Source organism: Lampris incognitus, chromosome 1, assembly GCF_029633865.1.
Source record: "Lampris incognitus isolate fLamInc1 chromosome 1, fLamInc1.hap2, whole genome shotgun sequence".
NCBI classification, from domain to species: Eukaryota; Metazoa; Chordata; class Actinopteri; order Lampriformes; family Lampridae; genus Lampris; species Lampris incognitus.
In genome coordinates this window covers 122,180,675-122,204,124 of record NC_079211.1, presented here as the reverse complement: position 1 = coordinate 122,204,124, position 23,450 = coordinate 122,180,675, and the positions used below count along the sequence as shown (strand labels likewise).

Here is a 23,450-nt window from a genome sequence, read left to right as displayed (position 1 = left end):
TCACTCACTCACTCACTCACTCACTCACTCACTCACTCACTCACTCACTCACTCACTCACTCACTCACTCACTCACTCACTCACACACACACACACACACACACACACACACACACACACACACACACACACACACTACTGGACATTCACACACGTTACGTTTTTTTGTCCGGCTTCACATAGGCTTAAATTCAAAATTATATTCGGGGCTAAATTCAAAACATTTGGGGCTTAAGCTCCGGCAAAATGACCTGGCGACACCGATGGTTCTCCCTGAGGTTTCTTCCTATTCTTTCTCCCTGTTAAAGGGGTTTTTTTTTCAGGGAGTTGTTCCTTATCCGATATGAGGGTCTAAGGACAGGATGTTGTGTTGTTGTAAAGCCCACTGAGGCTAATTTGTGATATTGGGCTATAAAATAAAATTGACTTGACTTAAATCAATTGTGAATCGTTAACTCACCCAACAGCTGTGTTTAATGATAACCATTATATACATATTATATCACACTACTGGATACTTAATACAATGTTCAACCAAATTTCTTCATTCAGTTTTTTTATTTATCATAGGCTATATTCAACCAAAAATTATATATGAAACCAAATCAAGAAAAGGAACATCCTAAACTTAATTCTACTGAGAATAAGGCTATTCACACTCTCAGTTCAGATTGGAGACATAAGCAGACTGTCAGTGTTGTTTAACTCCGGAGTGGATGACTTTCCAGGCTCTATTGTATATGATGGGATGCCCAAGATGTGACCTGTGAAAGTCTCCATGGTTATCTCATCTGGGATGGAATATTCCAGTGAATATTCCGTTTCTACACACACACACACACACACACACACACACACACACACACACACACACACACACACACACACACACACACACACACACACACACACACACACACACACACACACACGTTACATAGTGACAGAAGTGTTTCAACATCTACATAATTAGACTGCTTTAATTACAGAATTACACATTTACAAGTTTATCAATTCATTTTGTTTTGGTTTTTAGTGAGCCATATGCATTAAAAGGGAAATTTGGGCCAGTCAGTCAAGAATGACAAAATTCAATCTTCATCTCTTATCTCTCTCTCTCTCTCTCTCTCTCTCTCTCTCTCTCTCTCTCTCTCTCTCTCTCTCTCTCTCTCTCTCTCTCTCTCTCTCTCTCCTCTCTCTCTCTCTCTCTCTCTCTCTGTCTCTCTCTCTGTCTCTCTCTCTCTCTCTCTCTCTCTCTCTCTCTCTCTCTCTCTATATATATATATATATATATATATTAACTGCAAAACATTGTCAGAGTGTAAAGCCCTTGAGAAAATTGTTTTCTAGTTATCATATTGACAACATGTATTGAATCAAATCTTCATATATCTTCAAGCTGCAAAGTTTCAGACAACTGCCCCTTGTTATTTTCATCTTCAGAATGAACTATACTTTATACTTCATTGACACAAATATGCTGTGGGACTGAACAGATTCTATATTTTTCACATACCTTCACTTTCATTGGTCTCTGGCTTTGATTTTTCTCCCTCTGACTTAACCCCTAAAAGTGTTGTAAAGCACTCTACCACCTCATCCTCAGTCATATGTTCGCCTGTCAAAAATAACATCAACATGATGCAGTTGCAGGGCTTTGTGCATTGCAAATAGATATATTGATCTACAAGTTGAAGTGACATTTAATGATGAGTATTCTAATTTAAAAGCACTAGTTATATCACATTAATTCCCTGCTCATATGGTGAAAACAGGCAGACTGTGGTAAAAGATAAGAAACTGTTTTGACTGAATAATGTAAAAATTACCTCTGGCCTGAAGGAGTTCAAGGAGCTTATTTCTCTGCAGCATGGGCTCTCCCATCATATCAAAGTCACCCAAGACTTGAAAAGTCTGCATTATTTCATCTTTGGAGATGCCAAAGGCTGGCCGGTGATTAATGTACAGCTTGATAAACTCCTCCAGGTTTATGTCAGTCACATATTTACCAGTTTCAGCGTAATTGCAGAGCTTGACCTCAATTCGTATGTCTTCCAGCTTGTGAAAATAAATGAATTAATTTCTTTTTCATATCCAGCTGTGATGTACTATGCAAGCATGTAGTGAATACACATTGCATTGTTGTTACAAAGCCAAGGGGTGAAATTTTAAACAACAAACAGTTCTTACAGCAATATCAAGTTATACAAGAAGACCAAGCTGACAGGTTTACTGGAGGAGCACAACAATAATTTCAATTATCATACCTCTTGCTCAGTAGGGAAGAAGCCTAGAGCCCGCATCAAAGAAGGAACCTCTGTCAAGGGGATTCGTGTAGACACCTGTCGTTTCTCCATGGAATCTATGCCTTGATTATGCAGCTGGCAGTAATAGAAAAAGCTTTCCATTTCCTATAAGCAGAAATAGCTCTGAATAAACGTGAATAACACTTTACCAAAGGAACATCCAAAACTTGGTCATGTTACACTGATGTGCAACTTTGAGGTAGTCCACTGACAAGGAATAAAAGTGTAATGTTGTTGAGAAAACATGCAAGAAATATCATCCCCTTCCATCTTTTCCAGTTCTTGGTGGAGCAGCAAATTATAATAGAAAAAAAAAACATCAATGGCAAAATATGTAGAATAGAATAGAATAAACCTCAAGACAAAAACTTTGTTTCAGAATGAATTAGCGTTAGAATTAAAATGAACTTACTTTCACATAGTTTTTCGTCCTTCTTTATGTAAAGTATGAACAGTATAGAATAATGATCTAGCAATGAAAGGGGCCAGATCAACTATTGCTATACCTGTATACTTATACATAAAATGCCAATCTAAATGTAGCTTTTATTAGCGTATAGAAAAACTTGGTTCTACTAACAAAATACTTACTGTGCAAACTTCTAAAATATAAGGCGAAATTAGACTAAAAAAAATTCGATACAAAATGTTTATGAAAAATTACTAAACATTACTGTTGAGATATGACACCAGCGTATTTGTATGACTATGTGTTACTGTGTACTATTATTTTGTTTACGACTTTGTTTGTCCACAAGTGGGCGGTGTTGCGCTTGCATGCGCGGATTGATTACGTCACTGAGACGCCGTTCATTTTTTCTTCATCTCCCCAAACTACCGAATAAACGGAGGCTACATTTTTCCCTCTAGCAGAAGTTCGGTAGTCAGTACGATTCTTTATAACGGTTTAATAATCTACTTCATCTGCGCAGAGATAGACATAAAGTATTAGTCTAGTCTTCTAACAATTACTAAAACAAATGAGGTAAGCCTGATAATTACCTGAAATTAATAATTTATTTTCTAATCACGGTAAATCCGTCCTTCGGATGAGACGTTAAACTGAGGTCCTGACTCACTGTGGTCATTAAAGATCCTATGGCACTTATCACAGAGTAGGGGGTCACCTGGTGTCCTGGCAAAATTCCCAACCTGGCTCTCTCCATCTGGCCACCTAATCATCCCCCATGTAATTGGCTCAATGATTCCTCCCTCTCCACCTCAAGCTGATGTGTGGTGAGCGTTCTAGTGCAAAATGACTGCTGTGCATCACCAAAGTGGGTGCTACTCATTGATGGTGGTTGAGGTGAGTTACCCCTTCAATGTGAAGCACTTTGCATGTCTAGATAAAGCATTATATACATGTAATCATTGTTATTATTTTTTTTAAAAACAGTGTTACAATACATTCTAAAGAAAATGCAAAAACACAATATTGGTGTTGATGTGTCAAATTAAAAAGAGGAAGATTACATTCATTTGCAAATTTACACTGGCTTACACATGGTACACGTTTGTTCACTGTCCCATCAGTTACCTAACACAAAAGAAAAATTGTTCAGGCTGAATTAAAGGCTACGCTGGAAATGGCAGTAATAGAGGAATCAAACAGTGCTTGGAGTAGCACTATCGTGTTTGCGCTCAATACAGATTGGTCTATTCGGTTCTGTATTGACTATCGTAAACTGAACATCTCAAAGTTTGAGGCTTATCCAATTTCTAGGGTCAATGAACTCCTGGACCGGCTGGGCATAGCTCCATTTTTCACGATGCTGGATTTGAGTAAGGCGGGGTTATCTGCTGTCAGCTGGATGGCTCCCTAGCTCAAGTCAGGTGGTGGGGGTATGAGGAGGTAGGGTTATGGTAAGGAAGTGAGCTGCAGACTCAGAGTAGGAGTGGTAAATTGCCAGTCAATAGCCACAGCTGCAAGCAATCTGGATGGATTACCAAACAGGCCTACCGCGTACAGGCACAGGGGTCCAAGGGGCCAGGCGGCCCCCAAACTAGAGCCTCTGTGGGAAGTCGCTGTTATGAACTCTTAATTTCTCTTTGCAGAATTGGACCCAGTCATTTGTGTCACTAACAGCTAGATATCACTGCTTTTTTAGGCTGTGTCTTTGATGATATTAAAGGTGGCTTTAACTGATATCATATTTGTGGTTGAGAGGTGTACTTTGTTACCATGCTGCTGGCTTTAATGTGTGTACCTGTGCTGAGGGGGGGGGCATTTAGACATCCTAACCTAAGGGCCCACTGTCTCATAATCTGTCTTTGTCAATGGCTAATCTATTTCTGTGTCTGCTTGCATTGAAACCAGGACCAGAGTGGTGACAAAAAAAGTGAACAGGCACTGCAGCCACCGCACAGCCTTGAAGGATTGGTGTGTGCATTGACTGTTTTATGGTCGATTGCGTTTGGAGTTTGTCTAATAAACTGCTCTGTGCTGAGCACACACTTTGTTGGTTCTCATCTGTCCATCCCCTGTGCTGCTATAATGTGGTAATTGGAATTGGTCTTACTTCACATTCTCCCAAAGCAAACAGCAAGCAAACGAAGCTCATGAACACATACACACAAAGCCATTTGAGATCTTTGAAATGTTTCTGATTTCTAGCTTTGGGAAAGTGGTAATCAGTTATAACCTAACGCTTCTCAGAGGCACTCTAATTAATAGTAGGGGTCAGAATATAAAGAGGGTAGTTATACTCACTCTAAAGAAATCCCCATCTCTCCCTCCTTCTACAAGAGTGTAGTAGGGTGTCAAGTCCTTTCCTCCCAAGGCAGCTGCTGCCTCTAAGGCACTGTGAAGAGAAAAGGTTACAAGAGTAGTATTTGGAGAAAAATACGGTTAATTTGCACATACATTTCTTTCGGTTACCTTAGGCTGACCTCCCATGATAAGACAGTGCAGTCAGATGCACCAGCGGTAAAAACGTATCGACCATCATAAGAGCAGGCCAAAGTTGACACTCCTGTTGGATGGCAGAGCAAAGCACTGGACTTGTAGGGGTTCCCATCAAGGGGAAGAATCTGTATGCCCACCTTGAAGAATGACAAACCAACATTCTGACTTGTAATATCCATCCATCCATCCAGCCAGCCATTATCCGAACTGCTTATCCTGCTCTCAGGGTCGCGGGGATACTGGAGCCTATCCCAGCAGTTAGTGGGCGGCAGGCGGGGAGACACCCTGGACAGGCCGCCAGGCCATCACACAGGGCTGACATACACACACACACATTCATACCTAGGGGCAATTTAGTATGGCCGATTCACCTAACCTACATGTCTTTGGACTGTGGGAGGAAACCGGAGCATCCAGAGGAAACCCACGCAGACATACGGAGAACATGCAGACTCCAGACAGAGGATGACCCGGGACGACCTCCAAGTAGGACAACCCAGGAGCTCAAACCCAGAACCTTCGTGCCGCCCTACTTGTAATGTCAACATTTCAATTATTGTGCTTTATGAACAGTGAACAATTTAGAAGTATACTGTGAAATTGTTTAAAATTTCAAGCTGAATTCTGCAAAGCTGAATCGAATTTCAATTTTATACTTCCACTGAAAACTGAATTTGAATTTAATTTATGCAAAGAATTGTTAACTTTTATAAATTTGTCATTCACTGGCGTGTTCATATTGCCCACTGACTTCAAGATGACAATGTCATATTCAAACAGATTCATTGGATTTAAATATTAGCCAGGTTTGTCAACAAAATACTAGAAGTAGAAAGCACTGACCTTGTCCTTTGTGATATATGCTAAGTAATAGGAGCCTATGTCATGTTCCTTAGAAATGGGAAGTACAACAATTTTTTCAACTGGAGAGCCATAGGTTGGACCAAGCAGAGTCTTTCTGTGATTGATAAACAAATGGGATTTTTTTTCAAGTTTTTATTTTGGTCAGAATTGGAGGATAATGCAGAATTTTTCAAATGATCATCTTGTTACAGACCTGCACATCTTGGTAGAGCTGTTGAAAAGCTTCATCTTGTACTGGTCTGAGGCAGTGAGAACAAAGTGCTCAGTAGTGAGGGGAGGATACCAAGTCATGCAAGTAGGCACAGCACTTTGCTCAAGCCGCACTGAGTTTAAAATCAGCAGTTTGTTCTCATCGCTGTTGTCCAGATCATACTCTACCTATTACACACAAACACACACACACACACACACACACACACACACACACACACACACACACACACACACATACACACAAATCAAATTAAAACAAATCAATTTTATTTGTATAGCCCAATATCACAAATTACAAATTTGCCTCAGTGGGTTTAACGGCAACACAACATACTGTCCTTAGACCCTCTCATCAGGTCTAAGTCTCATCGGGTCTAACACACACACAGATTTGAAAGGCTAAGACCATTTTTTTTGCTAACCATTCATAATTTTAATACAAACAGTCATAAGTAAGAAACTTTAGTCCAAAATGTTCTATCAGTTAATAAAAGGGGACTTACAAGTCTGCGATCCATGCCCACAGAAAGCAGTCTGGGTCGAGGGCTGTCCACGTACACCCCAAATAGAATGTCTCTGATGGGTTTGTAGTGTGAATGGTGTCTGCCTAAACATTTCCAATGCTGCAACCCAGTATTGGTCTGTAAGCGGAGCACTGTCACTGCTTTTCCAGTATCCTAACAATGTCATAAGAACAAGGACAAAAATATGAACATGTGCACCTTTAAATCAAAAGCAACTTTCAGTCATAACAGTAACTTTGCATTCTATACTCATAGCAACTCCTCCTTTTCCAAATCCTGAGTACATCCTGTGAAGCGTGTAATATTCAGCACCAGAGACATTCTGAGCAATGTTCAATAAGATAGACATTGTGGGCTCAGATATCAACATAAGGTTGGATGGACTGTGTAGCTAATTCTCAATAATGTGTCTGATCCTCTAGGTGAATTTCAAGTTGATTGGTTGTTTTGTCTTGCCTTCACCTTAAGTTCATGTCTTGCATTACACTAAACAAATACAGAATAGTAAAATGATGGTGTGACACTTTTCTAGACTTCAGGATGTCCTCAATACAAATATGAAAGCTGACTTTTTCAGAATCAGAACCACTTGTTCAAAACAAGTAAACAAATACAACTATATAAATTAAAGACACTATATAAAGGGATTTGCTTACTGCAGTGGCCAGATACTGGGAGTCTAGGGAGAACCTGATGTGACTGATGCTGTCTTGGCAGAAATCAAAACAGCCTTCTGCATCACTTTGTAAAGTACAAGCATCCAGTATATGGAGAGCTCCACTGGCAAAGCCAACAGCCAAGTAAAACCCTGTTAAAAGATTTAAAAGACATAGTGAATGGCTCTTTTATTTCAACACAGTGGTTCTTAAACTCTGGTCCTCGGGGCTCTCAAAGCTGGTGATCTAGCCAGTTATTCCAGCTTAAGAGAAGTCAAGTCAAGGCAATTTTATTTGTATAGCCCAATATCACAAATTACAAATTTGCCTCAAGGGGCTTTACAGCAACACAACATCCTGTTCTTAGACCCTCGTATCTGATAAGGAACAACTCCCTAAAAAAAAAACCTTTAACGGAGAAAAAATAGGACGAAACCTCAGGGAGAGCAACAGAAGAGGGATCGCTCTCCCAAGATGGACAACGTGCAATGGATGTTGTGTTTACACGATTTACAGAGTACAACATTGAAAGAGGATAACAGAATTATAATGGAAGAGAAGAAAGAAAGACACTTTATTTTGTCATTGTATTCTTACAATGAATCTTTTCTCTGCATTTAACCCATCCTATTGTATAGGAGCAGTGGGCAGCTGCAGCGCCTGGGGACCAACTCCAGTTCTTCTTTCCATTGCCTTGGTCAAGGGCACAGGCAGGAGTATCAACCCTAACATGCATGTCTTTCTGATGTTGGGAGGAAACCCACGCAGACACAGGGAGAACATGCAAACTCCATACAGAAAGTACCTGGGTCGGCCTAGGGTTCGAAACCAGGACATTCTTGCTGTGAGGCAACAGTGTTAACTACAGGCGTCACTTACGGGGGGGGGGTCAGGGGGGACATGTCCCCCTCAATATTTAGAAGAGGTGAATTTGTCCCTCCCAAAAAATACATCATGAATGATAATGTTAACTCCCTCGCCAAAAAAGGTAAAATAACAACACAGACAGTCGAACTACTTAAAATGTCATTCATACTTGTTTTCCAACAATTTCATACACCCCTATGCTTGGACCATACCATTTTAACCTTGCCACTGGGATTGCCGACCTCGTTGCTGTCTTGCAGTTGCTCCTGACAACCAGGAGATCGGAGCGTGAACGATCGTATAAGCAAGTGTCAGTAACGTAGCTAGCCAGCTTGCTTGTCTGGCCCAGTACACCACCCTTTCTTACCTTTGGGGTTTCTGAGTTAGATTTTCTTACGTATTTCCGGATGAATTATAGCCTTATCTAGTTTATAACTTGTGTTTGTGGTTATCAGTTCAGACCCCCTCACGAACTAGCTAGCTAGCTAGCGCTTGCTAACAGTAGCCCCTAGACGTTTATGTTAGCTTAAATGAACTTGAACTGATAATGAGATAACATAATAGGTACATCTACAAACCAATTTGTGCCAAGGGTATTGTATTAGTTCAAATGCATCTACTACTTTCATTCACAGAGTCAACATGAGCAAGAGGAAAGTAACAGAAGATATCCGATAGGCTAGCCTATCTGAAAGTTGTTTTTCTTTTACATAAATAAGACATTTCCACAATAAATTGATGTAGAAAAAGAGCAAATTGGTGCATACAAATTCACCAGAATGCAGGAAATTAAATGTGCGATGCTCAAAATTTCCAGGGGGAGGACCCCCTGACCCCCCACTAAATGTGTCCCCCCAATGTTCAAGTGAAACTTACTCCACTGGTGCTAACCACTGGACCATGGTGCCATACTTAATTCAGGTAATTTTTAGACCTGGCACAATAAGTGAACATCGGTAACTATTTGACAGCAGTCCTAGGAGATCTTGAGAACCGCAGTTGAGAACCACTGTTGTAGCATAATCTAATCACATGTTTAAATGTAGATATTCACTATCAACTGTATGATAACTTTGAAAGAAAATGTCACAGCTAAGCGAAATTGGTTACATGTAGTATAAGAGCATTTGATTATTGTGACAGTATACAGTGCCACCAGAAAGAGGCATATGATGGGTTACCTTGGGGGTCAAAGGCGATACACTGAATTTGCTTGGTCTCAAAAACCCTGCTGGAGATTGTCATTTTGCTGCTATAGTCCCACACCTTCAAGATACCACTGTGACTGCCCATCGCAACAATTGGCTGTTTGGGATGGCAAGCCACTGCTTGCAGAGGTTCACAATGTTCACATAACAATGTTTGAAGCACATCCCCCTGTGCTTTCACATGTACCACTGTTGAGCTGACTGTGGACACAACAAAGTTCCTACAAGAAAAGGGAGGAGACAACTTGCTAAGATGGTTGCATTGTGTGTGATACAGCTTTACCAGTTTAGATAAGAGATGTAACCAGACATTTTTATAATACCTGGTAACAAATGGTCTGGCCTCTATAGTGCAGTCCTCTTGATATCCCTGGCTGGGAGGACACTCTTTGGAAAAGGAGATGGATGCTATTGCATCTAGGCTGAACTCACTGTACCAGCTGATGATCCTGAAGTTTTCATCATAAAATTTTATATGGCCAAGAGAATCACCTGTTATGATATAGCTGTGAAATAAAAAAATAAATAAAAAAACATACAAGCAAAAGTTAGACAACTATATGGTACCATGACACCAATTACATGTTAAAAATACAAGCCTTAGACTGTAAACAATTCTGTCGCTGAAGACCTGTCAGTTAAGGTGAGCACAGTGATGGGATCTTTTTGAAGTGGGATGAGCTTGATGGCTTGTCTGTTGGTGTTTTGCGTTTTGGAAGAGCCCCCAACCATATCCCAGAGCACAAGGTTTCCTGCTACAGTGGCTGTTAGAGCCTGAACCCCCTTCATGTGAAACACAGACTGACTGATTACACCCACAACACTGTTGAAAGTCTGAGGAAGGACAAGAAAGACACCAGTGAATGCAACCTTGTGAAGTAGTGAACACAATTTCAAGTTTCAACACTACAATGTCCTGGTGGGAAGGTTGAACAATGTAAATATCAATCAAATTACAAATTCTTTGAGAGAATATCTCTACCTTATCGAGGAGCTTGGGGGCAGCATATTCCAGACTTCTCTTGGTCTGAAAATAAACCATCTTATCGTTTCACTCTGCATGTGCATAAAGCAACTGGTTTTCTACTAATGACAGTAAATAGTATCACTTACCATTTTGTAAAATAACACTTGGCTCTTGCTATTGCTGAGCAGTTCAGTGCTGTCATTGGGATTGAAAATTATGTAATTCTGAAAAAATAACTTAAATTACCCTTGTGCACATCATATCTGTATACTTATGTGATAATTATAAGTAAAAATAAGATAGAAAGGACATTACTTACTTGAAAACCATGCTGAAGACTGAGTTCAGTAACGCACAAAGGCTTCTCGTTCTCACTTGTCCAGTCCCAAATACATACATGCTGTGAAAAGATCACCCTGGACACTGTAAAAGCAGCCTGCTTTTACTGTAGGCAGTATGCATTAAGACATGCCAAGATTGAAATTTAAAAGTTTTCCTCTAAAAAGACAGAAACAAAGAATGTTTGCTCACTTAATGAAGCTGGATTTCATTCAACTAAACATCAGGGTAAATGCACACTTTAAGAACAGAATTGTCACACTCAACACATATCCCTGACATGTTGGAAAATTCTGTCGATATTTTTTTAATCCTTTATTTATTTATTTATTTATTATTTAATCAGGGAAACACCAATTGAGAGCAAAGCTCTCATTTACAATGGTGCCCTGCAAATAAATAATCAGAAATAAGTTATACGATAGAAGGTGTAAAAAGTGTGAAATCAACATTAATTATAGAAAACAGAAATGCAACACAAACATAACATACAAAATACATAAAAAACACACAAAGAAAACACAGTAAAACAAGTACATTTCACAAGGACAAAACAGACATGTTGAGAAAAAACAGGAGCATGTGGTGGACACGTATTGGGGATAGAATTCACCCTAGGAACTAAGGGTTAAGTCAGGGTTGCCCTGGCAGGTTAACGCAGGGTTAAGTTATGGTTGTTCAGCCAGTTTTCTGGTTATTCTTGCCGCCTCCGCTCAGTCGAGCTGTGGTTTTGTTGTCTCTCTGATTTACCGTTAATTAAGGAAAGTTGCCTACACGGCTAAAGTGTGAACCTACGGTCTTCTCCGTTCCTTCGGCTCTACACTGGTGACCCCGACGTCGGTTTTCGGATAAGTTTTCTGAAACCACACACATTATGGCTACGAACGCCGTTGCAATTAAACTGCCGGAGTTTTGGGAGTCTTCCGCGGCTACATGGTTCGCGCAGGCTGAGGCACAGTTCGCGCTCAGAGACATAACAGCAGACGAGACCAGGTACTACTACGTAGTGGCAGCGCTGGGGTGCGCTACGGCTTCCAGGATAAGCGGTTTCATAACCAACCCACCGGCCGATGGTAAATACGCCGCACTTAAAAATCTCCTCCTTGAAACTTTTGAACTGTCAACAACGGAGAGAGCACGTCGCCTCTTCGCAATTCAGGGCTTGGGAGATGGCAGACCATCGGAGCTAATGAGCATGATGTTAAATCTACTGGATCAAGAAAAGCCATGTTTCCTGTTTATGGAGCTGTTTCTGCGCAACATGCCGCCCCACGTCCAGACTGCGCTCGCTAACTCCACCATCACTGATCCCCGTGAGCTGGCAAAGGAGGCTGACCGATTCTTCGTCGCTACACAACGTTCCTCCCATGCCGGGGTGCTGGCTCCTACCTTGGCCCGACAGTGGCGCCACAGCGTCAGACCGCTACAAGCCCTCTGGACTCTGTATGGTGCGAAAGCTAAACGGTGCCGTCCCCCCTGCAACTACAGGCCGACGGGAAACTAGAGGGCCAACACTCAGTAGTGGCCATGAGTGTTGGCGATACGAGCAGGCTACTCTTCATCCTCGACACCATCTCCAGTCGGCGATTTCTCTGTGACACGGGCGCACAGAGAAGCGTGCTCCCTGCTACTGACGTCGACATCATGGGCGGGGAGCGGGGCCCCCAGCTGGCGACGGCTGACGGCAGCCCTATCCACACCTACGGCGTGCGGTCTGTAGAACTGTGTTTTGGTGGACAACGTTTCACGTGGGAGTTCGTCATGGCCAATGTAACGCTTCCCCTCCTCGGAGCTGATTTTTTGTGCGCTTACGGTTTGCTAGTGGACATTCAGAACAGCCGTCTGGTCGACGCCTTAACCTTCTCCTCCTTCGCATGAACGCGGGGGGAAGCGGCCTATGCAGGTCTAGCCAACTCTCTCTCAGAGGCAGACAAGTTCAACCGCCTCCTCGCTGAGTTCCCTGACCTCACCCAGCCTACCTTCTCTGCACCCACTGCTAAGCATGGGGTGGAGCATCACATTGCTACGAAGGGGCCCCCAGTCTACGCCAGAGCCAGGCGTCTCGACCCCGCCAAACTCGCCATTGCCAAGTCTGAGTTCGAGCACCTGGAACGCATGGGGATCATCCGCCGCTCTGACAGCCCATGGGCGTCCCCACTCCACGTCGTCGCTAAGCCTGATGGAGGTTGGCGCCCATGCGGGGACTACCGCCGACTAAATGACGCCACCATGCCTGACCGCTATCCTGTCCCACATATCCAGGACTTTTCTGCAAACCTGTCTGGCAAACGCATCTTCTCAAAAGTCGACCTGGTCCGTGGTTATCATCAAGTTCCCGTGTACCCCTCGGACATCCCCAAGACAGCGGTGACTACCCCATTCGGCCTATTTGAATTCCTACGAATGCCATTTGGACTCAAAAACGCGGCCCAGTCCTTTCAGCGGCTGATGGATTCAGTGCTCTGTGGCCTTCCTTTCATCTTCGTCTATTTGGACGACATACTCATCGCCAGCGCCTCCGAGGAAGAACACCTGTCCCATCTTCATGCCCTCTTCACACGCCTCAGCCAGCATGGGCTGATCGTCAACCCGGCAAAGTGCCGGTTCGGGCTGACGGCCATTGATTTCCTCGGGCACCGCATCACTGGGGACGGGGCGGTCCCCCTGCCCTCAAAGGTGGAAGTGGTGGCAGCCTTTCCGCGCCCCCAAACAGCTCGTGCGCTCAGGGAGTTCATCAGGATGGTGACATTCTACCACCGCTTCATTCCCTGAGCCGCCTTTATCATCCGGCCACTGTACGAGGCGCTGAAAGGCAAGTCCCCCAACCAGGCGGTCGACTGGACAGCAGAGCGGGACCGTGCGTTCACCGAGACTAAAGCTGCGCTCTCCCAGGCTACCCTGCTAGCGCATCCTTCACCTACAGCGCCTATTTCCATAACCACGGATGCATCGGACTATGCTGTTGGTGCGGTTCACGAGCAGTGGGTGGGTGGGGCTTGGCAGCCTTTGGCCTTTTTCAGTCGCCAGCTTACACCCCGAGAGCGCAAGTATAGTACTTTTGACAGGGAACTCCTCGGTCTCTGGCTCGCCATCCGGCATTTCCGGTTCCTGCTAGAGGGCCGCGAGTTTACTGCGTACGTGGACCACAAGCCCCTCACGTTTGCCATGTCCAAGACGGCCGAGCCATGGTCCGCTCGCCAACGGCGACAACTCTCCTACATTTCGGAATTCACTACCGACATCCAGCACGTCGCTGGTAAGTCTAACCAGGTAGCTGACTGCCTCTCTAGGGCAGTGATTGGAGCGGTCCACCTAGGCCTGGACTATGCACAGATGGCCGCTGACCAGGCCACGGACCCGAGCATCCTCCGTCTCCGGACCTCCGACACGCGGCTCCGCCTGCAGGACGTTCCTTTCAGCGACACAGGTGTCACCCTCCTGTGTGACGTCTCCACAGGACAGCCGAGGCCCATTGTCCCGGACAGCTGGAGATGCCCCGTGTTTGAAGCTGTGCACGGCCTCTCTCATCCAGGCGGTAAGCCATCCGTGCGCCTGACCTCTGCTAAGTTTGTGTGGGAGGGACTTAAGAGAGACGTGAAAGCGTGGGCCGACTCGTGTGTTGCCTGTCAGCGGGCTAAGATACACCGCCACATTAAGGCACCCCTGGAACGCTTCGCAGTGCCGGAGAGACGATTTGACCATGTCCACGTCGACCTGGTTGGTCCCCTACCCCCCTCCCATGGGTTCACCTACCTCTTCACTGTGGTGGACAGGACTACGCGCTGGCCTGAAGCTGTTCCCCTGGCATCCACGACGTCTGCTGATGTGGCCCGGGCTTTTATTGGGTCGTGGGTCTCACGTTTCGGTACGCCTTCCGACCTTTCGTCTGACCGCGGGCCACAGTTTACCTCAGAGCTATGGAATGCTGTGGGTGAGGCTCTAGGCGTCAAGCTTCACCGCACTACCGCCTACCACCCTCAGGCGAACGGCCTATGTGAGCGCTTCCACCGGTCCATGAAGGCTGCGCTTCGGGCTACTCTCAAGGACTGCAACTGGGTCGACAAGCTCCCATGGGTCATGCTGGGCCTGCGGACCGCCCCGAAGGAAGACCTACAAGCCTCCTCTGCGGAGCTGGTGTACGGCACGCCGATGCGAGTCCCAGGCGATTTCATGCCCAACGCAACGCATCCCTGGTCAGCTGTGGACCAACGAGCCTCCTTGCTGGATGGGGTCAGAGCTTTCACACCCGTCCCTACCGCCCAACACGGCGCTCCGGTGTCCCAGGTGCCCCCAGGTCTGCAGTCAGCGGACTACGTGTTCATCCGTCACGACGCACACAGCCCCCCTCTGCAACCCCCTTATGACGGCCCCTTCCGTGTCCTGGAACGAGGAACTAAGCACCTGGTGGTGGATTTTGGGGGCACGGCCGAGCATGTTTCAGTGGACCGAGTTAAACCCGCACACCTGGACTTGACGCAGCCGTTGGAGTTAGCCCAACCTCCTCATCGCGGTCGTCCCCCGGCTCCGCCTCCTCCCCCCGTGGAGGCCCGCGCTGCCTCTTCTGCTCCTCAGGCCGACCTCCACAGGCCTGCGTCAATGCCTCCCAGAGACACTCCGGCCCCTGTTACCCAGAGCCGCCGCGGACGGCCTGTAATCCCCCCGCGCCTGCCTGACTTCGATTACTAGGGCGAATTCTGGGGGGGGTCATGTGGTGGACACGTATTGGGGATAGAATTCACCCCAGGAACTAAGGGTTAAGTCAGGGTTGCCCTGGCAGGTTAACGCAGGGTTAAGTTATGGTTGTTCAGCCAGTTTTCTGATTCTTCTTGCCGCCTCCGCTCAGTCGAGCTGTGGTTTTGTTGTCTCTCTGATTTACCGTTTATTAAAGAAAGTTGCCTACACGGCTAAAGTGTGAACCTACGGTCTTCTCCGTTCCTTCAGCTCTACAAGCATTCATTATATAAGACGTCATTCAACAGAAGCTTAAACTGTTCTATGGTTAAAGATTTGTCTAACTTAAAGGAGTCTTGAACCTTATTCCAACTATAACTACCATAGTCAGAGAATGCACTTTTTCCCAATTCTGTATACATATATGGAATATCCAAGGTAACGCATTAAAGGTGAGGCATTTGCTCTCACTCAGCACGTTTCTGGACCCACCCACAATGTCGCATGCTCTGGACTTAGTCATGTCAAAGGACTCAAGATTAATGTACCCTGTGTCATGAATGTGGCTATTTCAGATCACTGTTGTATATTTTTTGATGCCTCTGCTACTCCTGTACAACAGAAGAGCACGCGCATAATAAAAAACATTTCATTGACCCCTTAGTTGACTGGTTAATGTAGTCGCCCGTGGTGCGGGGAGACCCGGGTTCGCGTCCCGGCTGCGGCGGTTCTCGGCTGCCCCCCGAATTCTCTCTCTCCCTCTCCCTCTATATATAGAATAATTTTCTTCTCTCTTTTTCTCCCGAATTGTATCCGACCAATTACCCTACTCGTCCGAGCTGTCCCGTCGCTGCTCCACCCCCTCTGCCGATCTGGGGAGGGCTGCAGACTACCACTTGCCTACTCCCATACATGTGGAGTTGCCACCCACTTCTTTCACCAGGGGGGGGGGCGTAGCGCGTAGGAGGATCACGCTATCCCCCGCCCTGAACAGGTGCCCCGACCGGCCAGAGGAGGCGCTAGTGCAGCGACCAGGACACATACCTACATCCAGCTTCCCACCTGCAGACACGGCCAATTGTGTCTGTAGGGACACCTGACCAAGCCGGAGGTAACATGGGGATTCGAACCGGCGATCCTCGTGTTGATAGGCAAAGGAATAGACCGCCACGCTACCCGGACGCCCTCGACAATAATACAATTGAAACCTTTAAGAAAACTATAAATGAGCTGTCGCCGTTCATGGCACCACAAATTGAGGCTCTTGTGAACAACTTCATCTCAAAAATACGAAATATCTTTGACAACATTGCAACTTGCATTGCAACATTGCATCTTTGACAACGTTGACAACCTGTTAAAACTAAAAACATGCCAACCAACACAGGGGTCGCCGGTTCGAATCCCCGTGTTACCTCCGGCTTAGTTGGGCGTCCCTACAGACACAATTGGCCGTGTCTGCAGTGGGAAGCCGGATGTGGGTATGGGTCCTGGTCGCTGCACTAGCGTCTCCTTTGGTCGGTCGGGGCACCTGTTCGGGGGGGGGGGGGGATAATGTGATCCTCCCGCGCGCTACGTTTCCCTGGCGAAACTTCTCACTGTCAGGTGAAAAACAGCGGCTGGCAACTCCACATGTATCAGAGGAGGCATGGGGTAGTCTGCAGCCCTCCCCGGATCGGCAGAGGGGGTAGAGCAATGACTGGGATGGCTCGGAAGAGTGGGGTAATTGGCAAAGTACAATGGGAGAGAAAAACGGGGAACCCCCCCCCCCAGAAAAACAAAAAGCCCTCTGGAGAAATGGAGTGGTTGTTAGGCAGCTTAAGAGAGAGTGTCGCCAGGCAGAATGACAGTGGAGAAAGACTAAACTTCAGGTTCACAATTTACAAGGATAGACTGAACAAATGTAGCAAAGAAATTAAACAGGTCAGACAGTCTTTTTTCTCTAAACTCATTAATGAAAATATTAACAATAGTAAAATGTTTTTCTCTACTATTGATTGACTTATTAATCCACCATCTCTGCACCCGTCGGAGATGCTGTCCACATAAAAATGTGAGTAATTCGCTACATTCTTCAATAACAAAATTATTGCCATTAGACAGAACATTAGTGCCTCAAGATCCAGTAATGAACCTACCCTCCAGTTCTCCAGAAATATCACTGGCAGCATGTTTCACTTTGGCCCTCTACTTTAAAATTCTAGACAATATTGTTGGGCAGCTCAGGTCCTCCACCTGCTGCTTGGATCCTCTCCCTACCACATTTTAAAATGTTTTTAATTGCTTAGCACATGATTTAATTTTTTTTTTTTTTAGAAATTATCAATTGCTCTCTTCAAGCAGGTATAATTCCTGCAGCACTTATGACAGCTGTCATTAAACTAAGTCTGAAGAAGAGCAATCTTGATGCGACAGCTATTGCCAACTACAGGCCCATCTCCAACTTACCATTCCTTAGCAAAATACTTGAAAAAAAGTTTATTCTCAAGTTAATAACCATTTAATATCAAGCAACCTTTTAGCCATTTATCAGTCAGGTTTTCGATCTCACCATAGCACAGAAACAGCACTTATCAAAGTTGTGAACGATCTGCATATGAACACAGATTCTAATAAATTGTCTGTTCTTGTGCTCCTGGATCTCAGTGCCGCCTTCGACACTGTTGGTCATGATATTTTGCTAGAGAAATTAGAAAAATTGGTCGGTCTTTCTGGCGCGGTTCTCAACTGGTTTAGAACAGACCTACAGGACAGGCAGTTCTTTGTGTCTATAGGAGACTTTTCCTCAGACAAAGTGGGTATAATGTGTGGGGTACCCCAAGGTTCGATTCTTGGACCATTACTATTTAATCTCTATATGTTCCCACTTGCACATGTTATACAGAAACACAAAATAAATTGCCATAATTATGCAGATGACTCACAACTGAACATAGCCCTATCTCCTGATGACCTAAATCCCATACATTCCCTAACTCAGTGTATTGATGATATTAATCTATGGATGTCAGAGAACTTTGTACAATTGAACAAAAACAAGACAGAAATGCTTATTTTTCGTTCAAAGACTCAGACAGAGAATTGCAGCTCATCTCAGCTCTCTCTCTCTCTCTAGCGAAGCTAGAAATCTCGGTGTAATCATAGACAGTGATCTAAATTTTAAGAGCCACATCAATCATCTGACAAGATCAGCTTTCTACCATCTTAAAACATTTTAAAACTAAGGGCTTTCTATCAAAATCAGACTGTGAGAAATTAATCCATGCATGTGTTTATAACAAGTAGACTAGACTACTGTAACGGACTATTCACCGGCCTCCCAAAATCAGTTGTGTGCCAACCACAGTTAATTCAAAATGTGGGCGCATGTGTTCCACCAGAACTAAAAACTAGACTAAACTCTTTCAAAACTAGAATCGATGTTAAAATTCTGTTAGATGTATACAAAGCGCTAAATGGCCTTGCCATCCATCCATCTATTGTCTAAGCCGCTTATCCTACATAGGGTCCTGGGATGCTGGAGCCCATCCCAGCAGTCATTGGGCGGCAGGCAGGGAGACACCCTGGACAGGCCACCAGGCCATCACAGGGCTGACACACACACAAACTGCCATACTCAATACAGACATTTTACATTACAATATATGCCACCACACTATATAAAAGACATGCTAATTACTTACAAACCAGCAAGAACTCTCAGGTCAAATGGCAGTGGTATTTTAACCATCCCTAGTGCTAAGTCTAGAGCAGGGGAAGCTGCATTTTGTATTTACAGCCTAAGTCGATGGAACGCCCTGCCTGAATACCTGAGAGAGGCCTCAACACTGGACACATTTAAAAGCAGGTTAAAAACCTTACTTTTTGAAACAGCCTATGCCTAAGTTCTTGGTGTGTGTGTGTGTGTGTGTGTGTGTGTGTGTGTGTGTGTGTGTGTGTGTGTGTGTGTGTGTGTGTGTGTGTGTGTGTGTGTGTGTGTGTGTGTGTGTGTGTGTGTGTGTGTGTGTGTGTGTGTTGTATATTTTGTTATTTTTAGATATTCTGCTCTGATTGTTGTTACTTTTAATTAATCAGTTTTTATGGCACTTTTATTTATTTTACTAAACTTGTCTGTACTTTTATAAAATTCGTCTGTACTTTTTTTCCTTCTTGACCTGACCGTTGTTGTTGTTGTTGTTGTTTTTTTGTTTTGGTGAGGGTGGGGAGATTTTATTGTTTTATTGTGTGAAGCACTTTGTGTTACATTTGTTTGTTTACATTTGAAAAGTGCTATACGAATAAAGTCTGATTGATTGATTGTGAACCAACACGGTGTCATATATTTTTAATCCTTAAAAGGGATTACAAATAAAATGTTAGCTTATTAAGGATGGCTTTGTAAATAAAAAAAAGACAGTGTGGTTCCCTTCGAGGGGAAAGTGATGGCCACTCGACCTTCTTGTAGAGGATACAATGATGGGTTCTAAAACTGTCACCTGTAATAAATCTAAGAGAACTGTTATACACTGCATCAAGAGCTTGAGGGCAGCAGCATGCATGTAAATTGCATCTGGATAGTCAGGCACTGATAAGAATGTTGCCTGTACAATCTGCAACCTAGTGCTAAAAGTGAGGTACTGCTTATTTCTAAAAAATAAACATAATTTAAATTTAGCTTCTTGGTCAGTTCTTCAACAGAGTTTTAAAAGATAATTTCCCATCTAACCAGATCCCCAAGTACTTATAACATGTGACTTTTTTTTAATTTGAGCCTCAGTAATTGATAGTAAAATTTAGAGGATTTTTCATTTGGGATCTGGTGAATACCATGTAATTAGTCTTATCTGGATTTAGAAAAAGCTTACATTTAATCAGGGCCTTTTGAATAGCCAAAGAAATCTGACTTTAAATTTGACAAATCTTTGTCAATAGAGGGTAACGATGCGTAAATAACCATGTCGTCAGCATAAAAATGAGTAGAGCTGTTACTAACCAATGAGCCCAGGTCATTTATGCACAATGTGAACAGCATAGGACCTCATATTGAGCCCTGTGGCACCCCTTTTGTGACTTTAAGGAAACTAGATTAATGATAATGGTTATTTGCTGAAGAGTTGAAAACATCTGTGAAATGGCTTAGGGCTAATTCTGTGTCAGGAATAACACATAACCTTGTAATATCACTGAGAAATAAATCATGAAAAAAAGCCTGCTCAACAAAATGTTTAAAGTCTCTCTTTACAATAATATGTGGTGGGAACTTTTTTTGTCTGGAGTCTGTAATGCAGAAAATTGGACAATGATGACTAAAGTCTAGGGCAAACACACCACTGGCTGTGAATGTATGTGGTTTGCTTATTATGATTATATCTATCAGGGTCGACTTTTTTGGATTTTTGTTGTCAGGCCGAGTAGGTGAAGAAATGAGCTGAATTAAATTTAGTTCAATAGAATATTTCTTTTAGCCCATCAGAGGTAGAAGATAACCAGTCAAGGTTAGGGTCACCCATGAAAAAACTGCAGAAGCCTCATACACAGATATAAGATTCATCAATTTATCTAAGGCCCTTTGATAAGCAGACGAGGGGTGATAGGCCCTGATTACCACCATCTTATTATTAGGATTTAGAGAGACATTCAATGCAAGCAATTCAAATTCTTTTGGCAGAGACAGAACGTAACACAGAGACAGCAAAAGAGTTTTTCACAAAAATAACAATCCCCCAACCCCCCCCCCCCCCGTGGTTAGGTCAAGCCCTATATGTATTGTAACCGACAAGTGCAATGATGTTATCCTTATTTGTGAACATGAACAACTTGCTTACAAAGGTAAACAAACCAATAACATTTGGGCCTGCACCATTTCAACTAAATGACATTGACTTACTAAGTGTACCAATGTTTTTTGGATTCTGTTCCAAACTGTCTCCTACTCATCATAACAGATGACACAACAGATCATGGTATTTACTCTCTTTTGTTGCACAAATGTAAACTTAACTACTACGGGGATTAAAATAACATATAATTTCTGTTTGGGCTATATATTGTTTTAGATAAATCAACAAATTGGTCTAGACCAGCCTTACTTCAAACTGCCTTACCTGAACTTCTCCAGCCCCAAGAATTGCCAGGTGTTTGACGTCCTTGGACAATGCTAAAGCTATGCAACCCCCTTCAGGCTGACAGTCAAATAATGTACGCACAGGGATCCTTGAGTGATGGTCAATCACCAAAAATGAATTCAGATAGAAACTTATTTAGAATACAAACAGTGTTCATATTAATTTTAATTTCACTGCATAGATGAAAGAACGTTACCCAGAGTAAGAGTCCCAAATAATAACCAGGCTTTCATGTCCCTTGTCTGCAGTCACAAGCCAGCGTCTGTCTGCACTCACACACAAACAAGAAATGGGGTTGCTGTGACCCTGTTGAGAATAATGACTATTAATTAATTCTGGCAGTATAAATTCCACATTGACACCCACATGTTATCATACGCAACATCAACATTACATCACAGGTTGTAACTATGACTCATGTTTTTTACTATTTACTCATTACAGACTTCTCAATTTAGACAACAACCTCGAGTGATTTTTAAAAAAAAACTTTTTTTTTACCTGAAGTAGGTGCTGGGAGTTTGAGGTGTGATTGTACATGACACCAACATGGGAGCCAGCATACAGGATCACTAGCTGATCCTCGTCTTGCAGACTGAAGACAGGTAGAGCACGATTTATCCCAAAGGCCCATTCCAATGTCTGCATAATTGACAAAATAGCGTTTGTAATTCTAGCTATCTGTAGAGAAAAATGAACTTGTTGTAAGTATATTTGTTTCATTACATACCTTTTTTAAATGTCTCATGTACATTGAAAAATCTAGATGGTCCATAAACAAATCTAGACAGTGCAGATGCAAATAGCTTGTGCCTTACATATTTACTTCATCTGATGTTGATGATAGCACTCAATTACCAATGCATGTGTTTGGTCATGAATTTGTTTCTCTTTCAGCGAAAGTGTCTTTGTGGTTGCAGTGTAGACTTGAGAGGTAAATGAATCCCCTGTCGACTTTGGTTGAGCACTCTCTGATGGACCAGTTCCACCTGGATCCCTCCTCTCTCCCTCCTCACTGCCCTCCTGTTCTGGACTGAGATCCTCTTCATCATCGATGACATTCTCGTCCTCCGTGGTGTCGGTATTTTGCTGTTTTTCTCGCAGACTTTCCAAGAGGTAATTTTTATCAGTGTCATTATACGACATGATACTACTCACCCGCTTCGATTCGAGGAACGATTGATATTACTGACTTTTTAATAAATTCAGCTTTCACTCGGGGCGCTACTGATTGATTTTTTTAAAATATGGACCTATGTGTCTGAATAAAGTAAGATTTGATTGACCTTGACAGTCCGATTATGTCTACACTACTCGATCACCAAATCTTACAACGTTAGCTAACATAACGTGGGGTAGCTAGCTAAATGGCTAACTTCAATCAAAAGAGTGAATTCAACGAATAAATTAACCGTAACTCTCATGTCCACGTCTTCAACTATTCTGAAATACTCCACATTACAAGGCTGAGTTATTTATTATCGATTTTAAAGAGCTGTCATTCTGTGAGAGTTTTGTTTTTACTTAACCTACAATGGTAGAAACTGCACCGCTTTCGCTGAGCGTCTTGTCGCCTAGCAACCGACGCTGCAAGGAGGGGAGGGGCTCATGAGGACGAACACGGGGTCTAGAAGAGCAATGTTAAATATACCAAATATATCTTGTGAAATAATGCCTAATCGTAAATGTGATCTGATTGTATGATCAAAATGTATTGTTTTTAGGTATAAGCAAGAATAACTAAAGAAATTCCTACTAATTTCCCACTAAAAACGTACCAATTCATTGGAGGACAGCATAATGGGTTTAACATTGTAACCCTCTTC

The 23,450-nt window shown here is 43.5% G+C and overlaps 1 protein-coding gene across 1 annotated transcript; it reads right to left on the bottom strand.

Moving 5' to 3' along the window:
• Positions 1 to 666: 666 nt before the first annotated feature.
• On the bottom strand, positions 667 to 22,770 carry cfap251 (cilia and flagella associated protein 251). The gene is made up of 20 exons (XM_056279328.1): positions 22,552 to 22,770; positions 22,126 to 22,266; positions 21,821 to 21,930; positions 21,604 to 21,712; positions 10,830 to 10,910; positions 10,657 to 10,734; positions 10,526 to 10,570; positions 10,175 to 10,377; positions 9,867 to 10,049; positions 9,517 to 9,764; positions 7,469 to 7,620; positions 6,792 to 6,965; positions 6,269 to 6,453; positions 6,055 to 6,169; positions 5,185 to 5,348; positions 5,017 to 5,107; positions 2,268 to 2,411; positions 1,830 to 2,058; positions 1,517 to 1,618; positions 667 to 824 (listed from the first exon to the last, which is right to left on the bottom strand). The coding sequence occupies exons 1-20, from the start codon at positions 22,768 to 22,770 to the stop codon at positions 667 to 669; spliced, it is 2,931 nt and encodes a 976-aa protein (XP_056135303.1).
• Between the last annotated feature and the right edge of the window lie 680 nt (positions 22,771 to 23,450).